Source organism: Eleutherodactylus coqui, chromosome 5, assembly GCF_035609145.1.
Source record: "Eleutherodactylus coqui strain aEleCoq1 chromosome 5, aEleCoq1.hap1, whole genome shotgun sequence".
Classification (NCBI taxonomy): Eukaryota; Metazoa; Chordata; class Amphibia; order Anura; family Eleutherodactylidae; genus Eleutherodactylus; species Eleutherodactylus coqui.
Genome location: NC_089841.1, coordinates 269,075,720 through 269,089,151, shown reverse-complemented (window position 1 = coordinate 269,089,151; position 13,432 = coordinate 269,075,720). Strand labels below are relative to the sequence as shown.

The 13,432-nt window shown below is 48.4% G+C and overlaps 1 protein-coding gene across 1 annotated transcript in view; it reads right to left on the bottom strand.

Moving 5' to 3' along the window:
• Positions 1 to 3,625: 3,625 nt before the first annotated feature.
• Positions 3,626 to 13,432, bottom strand: part of LOC136628974 (AT-rich interactive domain-containing protein 3A-like) — a 33,991-nt gene continuing 24,184 nt past the window's right edge. The window contains 7 exon segments of the mRNA XM_066605048.1: positions 3,626 to 6,175; positions 8,176 to 8,268; positions 9,455 to 9,577; positions 9,580 to 9,661; positions 9,663 to 9,721; positions 9,814 to 10,064; positions 12,683 to 12,865. Coding sequence (XP_066461145.1) covers positions 6,033 to 6,175; positions 8,176 to 8,268; positions 9,455 to 9,577; positions 9,580 to 9,661; positions 9,663 to 9,721; positions 9,814 to 10,064; positions 12,683 to 12,865 — 934 coding nt within the window. The 3' untranslated portion in view covers positions 3,626 to 6,032.

Here is a 13,432-nt window from a genome sequence, read left to right as displayed (position 1 = left end):
GTCTTCCACAAACTTTTTAGTAAGTACACCCCAAGAGAGGTAAATAAGTGGGTACAATTACACCCACTTAAAAAACCCACAAAACACATTGTACTTCCCTGCTAATCAACGACTTGTAATCCTTCCATAGAACCTGACTGACAGCCCTCGCCGGCAGCATGGAGGGTGGCACACATGGGGCCACTACTGGAACAGGGGCAGCTTCATGGCCTTAAGCCTCCAACAGTAACAGTTACACTGATAATAAAGGGGGTATTTGTACTCCAACAGGATATGCCATTCATCTCCAATAGCTGGGAAGGCTAACAGGGGAACGGTTGTTTTTATTAAGCCCCTCTTTGACAAGCAAAGACCTTTGTACATTGGTACAAACTAAATGGAGCGGGCCTTGGGAAACAAAGATGGCAGCTCCGGCTTATCTGACTAGCTGATGTGTAGAGGCAACGGTACAGGAAACAAAGCACCACCGACCGACTGCAGGGAGACTAAAGGTTTAGGGTCCGCTCACACCAACGATCTATCGTGTAAACGTGTGACGCCAGAGTTGGCCCGCTTACACAGCAGATTTTCACTGAGCGATTCTCCTTCACTCCCCTCGTGTGAATAATGAGCGGTAATCGCTCCGGCTACAAGGGCCTCAGTGTTCAGGCAGCGAACACAAAAAAGGGACAAAATCCAACCGTCCAATCACTGCATAAAACGGTCAAACACACTTTGTGCCATATTTACTATTGCCATGTCCAATAGGGGGCGCTCCTGTGTAGAAAAGGGGGGGCATGTCCTAAATGCAACACCATGTGCCAGAAAGCGAAGCAATCTTTGCCATTTACTAAGAGGTATAAAAAGTTAGAGTAGGCAGTCTTAAGTCGAAGAATGTATCACTGGGCCACGGCGATCGATTTGGTGCATTTTAAGAGCCTGTACAGTCTTACGGTGGCAATGTCTATTGGACCCTAAAGGGTTAACCCCATAGAGTCAGTCTGATGCTACACACACAACGCTTCCATTCGCAGACCAAACATGACTGTAGTACATGGAGGCATAAATCAAATCTAGTCCCTTCATAGAGAAAAATATGAATCCCATTAAACAGCAAGGAGCGCTGCGGCCGGCAGAAAGACACCTCCTGACCAACAGGGGGAGCTCTTATAGATTATATGTTAGTAGTAACACATTAAAGGACTGACTGGACTGAACTCCCTGGAGGAACAATTCATTTCACAGCAAAATGGGCTTTGAAACATAAAAAGCTCTTAAAAGTAGAACTAACTTTTTAAAAACTTTTGACATGTCAGAAGTTTTAATGGCGAGAGTCCGGGTACCAAGACCCCCTCTGCTTGCTCAACAGTGAAGGCAGAACTGCTGCACCGAGCACCGGCCGATTTGGTGGATTGTCTTAGGGCTCCGGTCCACAGGCGATAATCCGTCCGCAGGTGAACGCTTTCCATAGCAACGCCTCCTGTCCAAGAGCGGAGAACCATAGAGATGCTCTGCTCGCAGGACTCAAATCACAGCATGCCGCGATTCTCCGTGGTGAGTCTGTCAGACAGGCTCACTGCAGAGAACTGACAGGTCTCTCCCCGGCGGCATATCGCTAGCGATATTCCACCTCGCCTGTGGACAGGGGGCCTTAGTGATCGTGGGGGTCTCAGCGCCCAGACCCCACTGATCCAAATTCCTGACCTGTCAACAGGTTCTTTAAAACCCTTAAAAAGGACAGTCCTTTTTTCTTTTCCTTCATCTTCAGTCCCCCCCCCCCCAACCCTTCCCATGAAAAAAAAAAACAACTTATTAATCCATTGACGCATACATTTCTAAGTGGAGTGAAATGGGGGAGGAAAAAAAACAAATACATGCAAGTCCGCCATCTTGGGGGGGGGGGGGGTCTTGTTTTTATGGTTTTGAAACGGTTCCAAAAATGACATCACTGTTCTGTGGGTCCGCGGGATTTTTTTTTTCTACTGTACTACCCGTGTTTCCCCGAAAATAAGACAGTGTCTTATATTAATTTTTGTTCAAAAAGGTTTAACTTTTTTACATGTATAGCTGCCTGGACACTATTTGAATTGACTTTTTTAATTAACTGTTAGCAGGGCTTAATTTTGGAGTAGGGCTTATATTTCAAGCATCCTCAAAAAGCCTGAAAAATCATTTTGCATCCTCAAAAATTCTGGAAAATCATGTTATGTCTTATTTTCAGGGTATGTCTTATTTTCAGGGAAACAGGGTACTTTTGTTTTTTTACACTGACTTCTTGGAGACGGGTTGAATTCTGGCATTTTGTATTTTCTATTTCTCTGACATTCATCTTACTTTGCTAGATCAGACTTTTACAAATGTAGCGATACCAAATACATTTTTTGGGGGGGTGGGGTGGGGGGGGGGGGGGTTCTTTGAACTTTTACTTTTTATTTTTGCTAATAAGTTGTTTTTTTTTTACATTCTCTTTCAGTCCCACCGGGGACATGAACTTACAATCGTTTGATCGCTCCTGCAGTATAATGTAACATGTTTATACGCGATGTTTGAGAACCCCAAACTTCAGCCAAAACGGATGCTGGCGGGCATCAGCCGGTCCCCTCCATATATGTCCTGAGGGGTTAAGGGGTTACATCTTAGTCACACTTTAACCCCCTCAGTCACATTGAAATAGAAGAAAAACCTTCTCAAAAACGTCACTTTATTTCAGATTTGAATTCATGTCTCAGTTAAGTACATTTGGCGCATACCTCCGTCACCTCAAGTCTGTTTTAACCCCTTTGTGACATAACTCATTTATGACACCAAATGTAAGTTTTATTATGTTTTACTAGTTTTGAAAAAAAAAGATTAATATTTTTTTAGCACAGACTGTGTGATGCCCCTCCCCCCTCCCCTTCACGCCCGGAGCGGAGCATTCTGGTTTTTCACAGCTTTTTTTGGTGCCATTTTGAGGTATAAACGACTTTTTGATTACTTTTTACTCCTGTTTTGGGGCAGCATAATGGATCCATCATGTATAGTGGAGGTCGTTCTGGATGTAGAGATACCAATTATGTGCAGCTTTTTGTCTTCGCAATATTTAAAGCATTGTGCGGGGGGAACCTTTTTTGTTACATTTTTTACTGTCAGTGTCTATATGACTTGGTCGGCCGCGGCGCTGCAGAGGTACACAGCACAGAGGGGGATTAGATGAGCAAGCGCTCCGCTTCACATTCAGTTTCTGGGGGGAAAAAAAAAGACCATGTGACAGACTGGAGATCAAATATGCTCTCTGATTGATAAGTAGGGGTTGGGGGTAAAAAAAGAACAAAAGTCCATATTAGCCCTCTCCTGGGACAGCACAGACAGGGGATGAACGACATATCTGCCCCTCCCCCACCTCCTGGGCTCTGCACAGACTGAAGTGACAGCTATAAATTCAGTATTCCCAATTCCCTTTGAAACAGCTGTGGTGTGTGTGTGAGTTAGGTGGGGTGGGGGGGGGGGGGTGAGGTGTGTGTGTGAGTTAGGTGGGGGCGTGTGAGGTGTGTGTGTGAGTTAGGTGGAGGCGTGTGAGGTGTGTGTGTGAGTTAGGTGGGGGCGTGTGAGGTGTGTGTGTGTTAGGTGGGGGGGGTGAGGTGTGTGTGTGTGAGGTGGGGGGGGGTGGATGTGAGTGCGAGTGTGTGTGTGTGTGAGTGAGACGGGGGGGGTGGGGTTAGAAAGCTTCTGGTCTACTTTTTAAGAATCTTGTCTTTAAATTGACACCGAATCATGTCTGTATCAGTGATGGGGCTGCAGCCCTTGGAAGTGGCTCTGTTGATCCCAAACTGTCATGTCCTTTTCCTGTAGGATAAGCAGAGCTTGGAGTATCTGGTGGGGGAGGGGTGGCTAGTATATATGGTCGCCGCTACCGCTACTCAATCTTTTTAGATCTGTGAAGGCTTTTTAAGTCCATTTACCAAGGGGAAGGAAAAAGGGAAACCAAGAGAGTTGACCTAAACCACCAGGTAGACTGTAACAGGTAATGTAAAACAAGAGCGGGGCAGATCTACTAACAGTCTAATAGTGCCAACAGACAGTCTTACAATCTGCCTGATCATGTCTCATAATTACATATCGGGTGCGACTTTAAATGGTGTCATTTATACCGCCTACAGAATACATATCACCAAGTTACCTTCATCTGTAAGTGAACAGTATTCTCCCCGGCTTACAGCAGCGGATGGTTTTCATGGGGACCGCGAGTCAAACAGCTAAAATAGCAACAAAGGGAAAAAGCCGACTCCTTAAAAAACACTTCATGGTTTGTTTTTTCTTTGTTAGATAGGGTGTGGCCTACTGGGACCAAGGAAGAAGTGCCAGTGGGCGAGCGTGGGCATGGTGTTACCTGGAACCCGCAGCTTGTAGTTAATGGATTTTTAATTAAAAAAGTAGTGTTTTTAAGGAGCCGCCTTTTTTTTCCCCTCGTTTTTTTATACCATCTATTAGTTGGTTTAGTTTTGCAACAGTTTTTGTGCCAAACATTCAGGCCCCCCCGTCCATGGACGTGATTTCGCCAGCAGTAAATCGCGGGTGAATCACACCGTCTGAAGCGTTGCTATGGAAAGCGCCAGCCCCATGTCCACGAACGGAGAATCATAACGATTCTCCGCTCGCGAACCGCCACGATTCTCCGCGGTCAGCCTGTCAGATAGGCTGACTGGTGGAGATTCGTCTGCCGGCTCCTGCTTCCGGGCCGTGGCTCCCGCCGCTGGATACCACAATGCCCGTGGACAGGGGGCCTTGGCAGGACAAGTTACAGTTTACTCTATGCCCCGTGAAAGTGTCTAAAAGTGTTTTAAACACATCATAAATGTGGTGTGAAGCAAGTAAGACTGTTGCCCGGTGCAATGTGCTTAAACTAACAGTGTCCTACTACAACAGAAAGAGCCAACGCTGCAGCGATTAAGACATTGAGGGCGAATGGTCAATGCCATCCTGAGCGAAGACCTGGCAGACTTGGCAGTAGATGGCATTGTGTCATATTAACCAATATTCGTGGCCCAAACAAAGTAATTCCATGAGAACGTCCGTCTTCATTCCAACTACCAGAAGCAGCAAAAGTTAAAAGAGGAACATACTGTCAGTAGATATGCAGTTAATGGCTGCTCGCGCTCACAGCGGACGGTCCCGTTGTAGGAGTCGACCAATGGCAAACGCGGAAGTGACTATAATAGGATCCGTTTGGCACTCCAGCATTTGCGCAGCACTAGTTTTTCATATGTATACAGAAATCAGCGACACAATCTGAACGAAACCTCAGAGGGCGAACGCAGGAAGGCTCAAGGATACAAAGTTCATTTGCTGGCGGATTGGTTTTCTGCTAGCTGATATGACCCGTATAAAAGGGATGAAGTGGGGTGGGAGGTAATGGAATGATGGAGACTTCCTGAGGTTCAGCTGTAGTCTGAACCCCAAAACATCAGGCAAACACGAAAAAGGGAGGGGGGGGAACCACAAAAAAACCCAAAAAGCATTCCATGATCTGCATTCCCTGCTCTTCTTGATTACATTCAAGAGCCTTGATTGGTGGGAACGACCTGAGCCTACGAAGGAGCAGCAGGCACATCCCACCCTAATATCCTGCGCCCCGAGGAGTCCAGCGCCAGGAATACAGTAATATTTATATATACATTTATAAAGATTTCTTTAGAAGTTAGCATTTCCATCCGTCCTGTAAGAATAAAAGGCATCTGCACAAAAACCCTCGGTAAAAATTCATAGATTTTTGTTTGTAGCCATTAAAAAAAATAGCCCTGCCTGTGGGATCCGGAGAGCAGAGCTGGGCGGCGTTTGCTTTTAGATTTTGTATTTGGAGGTATTTGAAATAAATTTATTTAGCAGTGCAAGAAGTGAGGTATATGAGTTTTTCAGAGGGCATAGGGTCAGCTAACCCTATACTGGCTCAGTCAGACCCAGCCATGCAATCCGGAGGCTCCCACAGACACCGAGTGATAAACCTGAGAGCGAAACATTGAGTGATTTTTTTCCCCTGTTTTTTGGCTTTAGCTGTACTGGATTTGGCGGAAGCATCAAGGTGAAGAACTGTTAGAACCTGGAGCCTGCGGAGCCGGGGCTGGAGCCAGTGATGCGCTGACGGTCCCTCCCGCAGTCCTGGTGACATTTCCTTTGCTTATTCCAGCTGTTGAGGTAGGAGGTTGAGCAAACAAGACCCCTAGAATAGGAGAGAGCGATGAAGCACAGCATTGTGTAAAGACAGCAGTTATATCCTAGATTACATAAATATACCATAGAAGAGGCCGGACCAACTAACGACAGCCTCAGTAACAGAGTCAGCTACATAAATCTACCATAGAAGAGGCCGGACCAACTAACGGCAGCCTCAGTAACAGAGTCACCTACATAAATCTACCATAGAAGAGGCCGGACTAACTAACGGCAGCCTCAGTAACAGAGTCATCTACATAAATCTACCATAGAAGAGGCCGGACCAACTAACGACAGCCTCAGTAACAGAGTCACCTACATAAATCTACCATAGAAGAGGCCGGACTAACTAACGGCAGCCTCAGTAACAGAGTCATCTACATAAACCTACCATAGAAGAGGCCGGACCAACTAACGGCAGCCTCAGTAACAAAGTCACCTACATAAATCTACCATAGAAGAGGCCGGGCCAACTAACGGCAGCCTCAGTAACAAAGTCACCTACATAAATCTACCATGGAAGAGGCCGGACCAACTAACGGCAGCCTCGGTAACAAAGTCACCTACATAAATCTACCATAGAAGAGGCCGGACCAACTAACGGCAGCCTCAGTAACAAAGTCATCTACATAAATCTACCATAGAAGAGGCCGGACCAACTAACGGCAGCCTCAGTAACACAGAGTCACCTTCTACTAAAATGGGTTTTCTAAACCAGACGATTAGGTTGGGCTGGAGTCACTTTTTTCTCATCTCAAACTCGCTGCATCCAGATGTTAGCTGCAGGCCAATGGTGAACTAAGAACTGCTACTCATGGAGGGACACATTTACTAAACACCTTCTGAGGTTGAGGGCAGCCCGCTGTGATTTATTGCACAACGCACCATCAATAAGCTGTAAGCCCGCACTCCTACACGTATGGGTGGGACTGGCACCCTCTGTATCCCTTATCTATGTGCAAGTATAAGACTAAGCAGCCCTCTCCCCAATGTGTGGTAGGCGTGAGGTTGTTCAGCAGTAGACTGACTGGGGGACGTGGTCTTCATACCGGCCCTTGTATGTTCGATCAGTATACCAGTATTTATGGCCGCCTTCAGCAACTATTTCATGACTGCACAATGTAAATTTACTTCATACAGTTGTGAAGAGTGTATGGAAAGGGCTTGTGAGCAGAGTCCGGTCTGTAGCCAATGGATGTAGCGTTGGCAACTGTTGTAGTAGGGGCCAGCCCTGATCAATGGAGCTAACAGTTAAGATGCCACTGTCAAAGTTGACCATAAGTCTTAACAGTCAGCTGGTAGGAGGGGGACACACACAACACGACTCCCTCTGGGCCTAATTAACACCCCCACAACATAATCTCGGGGTGCAGATGGTTTAAGGATGCTAGCTCAGAGATTACTAGAGGCTCCAGGGCTGCCATGCATGAATGCCTGTGACTAGGCTTCATAGACTTTAAAAAAAAAAATCACCATATACTGCAATACCAAAGTATTGCAGTATACAGTACAAGTGAGCAAAATACAAAAAGTACAAGCCCCCTTTGGGGATTAAATAAAAAGGACAGCTCACTATGCAAAAAAATGAATCCATTCAGTGTGGATTCAACAGAGGAAAAAAAACAAAACAAAAAGCAGCAGTTACGGGTCTCAGTATACGGCGACGGAAAGCAACATTGTTTATAAATAAAAGTTTTTTTTTTGTAGACCAAATGATGCTTTCAGTCGCCGTATATTGAGACCCGTAGAGAAAAAAAAACAAAAACTCATATACAGGTATGTTCATGGAAAAATAAAGTTCTGGCTCTCAGAATAGAGGAGGGGGGGGGGGGGGAAGGGGGGGGGGGGGACAAAAAAAGGAAGCTGAAAATTCTCTGTCTTTGAAGGGATTACGCAGAGCAAACAGTCAGTCTTAAGATGACAAATCTCTGGCACTGCTTACTCCTCAGCGTCAACAGGAGGCACATGGAAAAACAAATAAGGAGAAAACAGGAGCCAGAAGCTTACCGGTGTACACGATGCCGTTTAGCTCCACGGACATGCTGATACTGTTAGTGCCGTTGGTGGTGAGGTTAACCGCGGAGTCCTGTCTGCCCTCAGCTGAAACCAGAGGTGTACAGGGAAAGAGTTACTCACAAACAAGTCCCTCGCCACACGCTCTCCCTGGGATCTAGACTTCGCCATTCTCAGCCAGGTGGAGTCGGCCGTCACAGGCTTCACATTGGTGTGAGATATACTGCTAATAGTGAATTGATCATGACAGCCATTTATGGCACAAGCATCGGATACTGACCAATCATGGCCATACAATGGATGACCGTGAGAACTACAGTATGTTACAACACTGCCAAAAGAAAACTAATGGAGTCTATCCTCAGGAAGTTGTATAGCAGATCGGTGGGGGTCTGATGCTTGGGATCCCCCTCCCATCTGCCCCTGCTGCTCGGGTGAGTACTGGGGCCCCTTCACAAAATACCAGGCACATTTCATAGCAGCTCGATCTCACTCTCTCGAATGGTACCGAGTGGCTCTTAGCCCACGTGACTGATGAATGTGGAACCATAGAGGCCACGGCACTTACCCAACTGCCAACACATGGCTTTACAAGCATAAAAACGCTTGCCGATTGTACATCTGCTCGTGTGAAACGGGGAAATCCGGAGCCGGCCTACGGGGACATCCTCCTAGAAGCGACCATTGGCTTGCGTAGAGGTAAACAAGTGCCGATTGACCTACTTGTCAACTGGTGCTTGTTACATTGGGCCATGTAAGAGGAGACCAACTGTAAACCAGCAAACCCCAAGCAGCCCCTGCCGCAGATTGGAGGATAGCGGAGGCGCCGGTAATGCCCTGCTTCTCACGGTAGATTATTAAGCTTCACTCTTCTAACCACTGATCTGGGCCTTGCATGATCATCTAGGCAGCAGAATTGGGAAAACCCACAGCCCTCATTATTATAAGTTGGAAGCCATGATGTCAAAGCTTATTCTAGACTACTGGGCCGGAGAGGACGACAGAGGAGCCTGAACTTTAGGTCCTGTATCTTCGCCTGATTAACATGTGTTTTAGATGTGATTTACTTCTGTTCTGGCCAGACCATACACCAGACATGGCGTCTTGTACAATAGTGGGGAACGTGCTACAAGTGTCCATCGGTAATGGCACCCACATTGGAACAAGCGCTTGTCTAGTACCATCACCGTAGACCTACTCAATCTGGTAAACGTTGGCTCATGAAGGGTTATGTGGAAGCCCTTAGTGCCCTGTAACACACACTGTAAGCTACCTTGGCTGTTAATGCGGATGTTCATGGGAAACTGTGTGGTCATTGCCAGGAGGTTGTGCTGAATAGCTCGCTGCACCAAGCGTTGCTGCTCCTCAGTCCCCAGCGCCAACCTCTTCTCAGGGGCTCCCCAGAGTCCATCTTTTCTCGGAGCTGTTCCAAAGCAGCTGCCTGCGCAGCCATTTGCGCTGCCACCATAGAGTGCCCAGCCCAATGTGACCGGTACCCGTGACGGGACTGTCATGGACATGGTCAGCGGAGAGTCCTCTTCTGAAGGAGGAAGAAAAAAAAAAAAAAAAGTTAAGACGGTTGTGTATTTGAACTACTCCCCAAAGTAATGCCGTGGTGCGATGCTCACTCACCCTTCTTGATCTTCGGTATAGGGGTTATGGTGCTTCCATTTGTGGCCGTTCCCGCTAGCACCATGGCTGGCATCTGAATCTTTGGTGAAGAAAGCACATTTGGAGCTCCGCTGGGGGAGTAAGTGAAAAGGGAGCCACCAAAGCTCTGTCTGCGCCCTTCTCGGCGGTTACTGTCAATGGCGGCCTGCAGCTCATTAGGATTGCTAAGGCCTCTCTTCTCACATTCGTAGGGGTATAAATACTTCATGTATCTACAAAAGGACAAGAGTCAGAATCTAGTAGTGGCTGCAGCGGTATGGCATAAGGCAGGAGAAAGGGTTTTATCAAAAAGGCTTGAAGATAACAGATTGGTTCACATGCCCATGGCCTTAAGGCTAAAGGGTTGTACATGTCCACCCTCCGCTGGCAGAGTTTAGATGGAGCGGGCCCGGTATGCACGGTGGGTACCAACTGTCTGACAGCTGTCATTGGAGATAGAGGCATCAGATTTGACAACGGCATCTAAATAGTTAATTCTAATTGCAGCTCTCCCCCAAATGTCCCCCCCCTCCACCCACAATGAGAGTGTGGGGTGCCATTCGGGTGTCATAACAGCCTGTGTCTTGTTAAGGCTCCCAGGGCTGCCATGTGGGTCTTAATAGAATACCTGAAGTATTGCAGTACAAGCAATCAGATGATCACAGGTCAAAAAAAAATAAAGGAGGAGAGTAAAAATGGGGGAAAAAAAAGTGGTATTGACACGTTTATAAAAGTCCAATCTATTAAAATAATGCATTTATCCCACATGCTGAACAGAATTAGAAAAAAAATGCTCTATAAAGCAATTAAAGCCATGTTTACCCCAGAAGGGTGTCAATAGAGATGAGAAAGCCGTCACAGAAGAGCATCCAAGGAAAGAGAAAGTTATGGTGGTCAGAAGACGGCAGCAAATAAAACAAAAGAAACTATATACATTTTGCTGGAAATGAAGTTACCACATCAATTTTGTATGCTGTAAAAATAAGCCCCCCCCCCCCCCCCCCTCCCAAAAAAAAGTGTAATTTGAGTTCTTTCCCCATTTCATTCCACTGAAAGATATTGGAACTCTTTTTCAGTACATTAAATGGTTCCACACGAAGAAACAAAAAGTTATGATTTTTTTTTTTTTTGAACACATGAAAGAAAAAAACAACAAAAACAAACAAACAAAAGATTGCCTGGGACTTAGAGGACCTGTTTGTATAGCCTGCATATATGCAAGCGGTTGGCGGAGTCAGCAGCGCTGCTGAGCTGTCCGGGGAGCCCCGGCGACTTTACAACACGACAGCTCCTTTTTAAATATGGATTTGTCTACTAAATCCAGAGGTCCTCCTTCCAGAATGAAGGTGCCGTGGCTTCCCTGCCCATAGGTCATGGTCGGGATACTTACTGCGTGCGCAGAGTGAAGGCGCTGAGGCGCCCCAGCAGGTGCCGTGGCTTCCCTGCCCATAAGTATCCCGACCATGACCTATGGGCAGGGAAGCCACGGCACCTGCTGGGGCGCCTCAGCAGGTGCCGTGGCTTCCCTGCCCATAGGTCATGGTCGGGATACTTACTATGTGCGCAGAGTGAAGGTGCTGAGGCGCCCCAGCAGGTGCCGTGGCTTCCCTGCCCATAGGTCATGGTCGGGATACTGACTGCGTGTGCAGAGTGAAGGTGCTGAGGCGCCCCAGCAGGTGCCGTGGCTTCCCTGCACATAGGTCATTGTCAGGGATACTGACTGCGTGCGCAGAGTGAAGGCGCTGAGGCGCCCCAGCAGGTGCCGTGGCTTCCCTGCCCATAGGTCATGGTCGGGATACTTACTATGTGCGCAGAGTGAAGGTGCTGAGGTGCCCCAGCAGGTGCCGTGGCTTCCCTGCCCATAGGTCATGGTCGGGATACTTACTATGTGCGCAGAGTGAAGGTGCTGTGGCTTCCCCGCCCGTTGGTCACGGTCTGGATACTTACTGCGTGCGCAGAGTGAAGGCGCTGAGGCGCCCCAGCAGGTGCCATGGCTTCCCTGCCCATAGGTCATGGTCGGGATACTAACTGCGGTGCGCAGAGTGAAGGTGCTGAGGCACCCCAGCAGGTGCCGTGGCTTTCCTGCCTATAGGTCACGGTCGGGATACTTATTGCATGCACAGAGTGAAGGCGCTGAGGCGCCCCAGCAGGTGCCATGGCTTCCCCGCCCATAGGTCATGGTCGGGATACTTATTGCATGCGCAGAGTGAAGATGCTGAGGCACCCCAGCAGGTGCCGTGGCTTTCCTGCCCATAGGTCACGGTCGGGATACTTATTGCATGCGCAGAGTGAAGGCGCTGAGGCGCCCCAGCAGGTGCCGTGGCTTTCCTGCCCATAGGTCACGGTCGGGATACTTATTGCATGCGCAGAGTGAAGATGCTGAGGCACCCCAGCAGGTGCCGTGGCTTTCCTGCCCATAGGTCACGGTCGGGATACTTATTGCATGCGCAGAGTGAAGATGCTGAGGCACCCCAGCAGGTGCCGTGGCTTTCCTGCCCATAGGTCACGGTCGGGATACTTATTGCATGCGCAGAGTGAAGGCGCTGAGGCACCAAAGCAGGTGCCGTGGCTTCCCTGCAAATAGGTTACGGTCGGGATACTTACTGCGTGCGCAGAGTGAAGGTGCTGAGGCGCCCCAGCAGGTGCCGTGGCTTCCCTGCCCATAGGTCACAGTCGGTATACATACTGGGTGCGCAGAGTGAAGGTGCTGAGGCACCCCAACAGGTGCCATGGCTTCCCTGCCCATAGGTCACAGTCGGTACACCTTACTGGGTGCGTAGAGTGAAGGCGTTGAGGCGCCCCAGCAGGTGCCGTGGCTTCCCTGCAAATCGGTCACGGTCGTGATACTTACTGCGTTCGCAGAGTGAAGGCTGCACTGGTGATGGAGGTTGGCAGGTTGAGGCCTTTGGTGATCTCTCGCCAGAGCTTCTTGTTGATGACTTCACCAGCCCTCCTTTTCTCCGTCACCAGGACGTACAGCATGTACAAGTCTAGGACCTGCTTGGCCATGATTGGGATTCTGTTCACGGCGTTCCTGTTAGAGAGACCATCACAGTGAGAAGTTCATAAAAATCCACGCATGTCATCCGTCGTATTCGCAGAGCGATCTCCGTAACGTGACTGTTGGCCTAAGACAGCCGGACAATGACGTACAACACGGTACAACCGAAGCGAAGCGTTTATTAGAAGGACACGGGGGAAAACCAACCCCCCCACACGGTGCCATCGTTAAGGGAAGCAGAATGAGCGTTTTGTATGACGCAAGAATCAGAAGCCCCGCACCGGACCGCGCTGCGCCACCAGCTCCAGGGCACCACGAAGGGGTTGTTCGGTATTGAAAAGAAGAACGGGCATTTACAAAATGTGAATTCATAATCTTAAACTGCCCAACTTAATTCTTCAGTAACGAAGGCCGCGGCACCAACGTACTTGTGCGCAATACTGCTTGCAGGTGGGCAATAGAACTGCAGTGTGCTCCATTCACCGCCGCAACCGCACAAGAGAAGAAATCATCGTGAACTCATTGCACTAATTGGCCATGTCAGCGGCTGGAGGGCGACAGAGCATCCACAGAGTACATTTGCAACACCCGCTGCTGAGA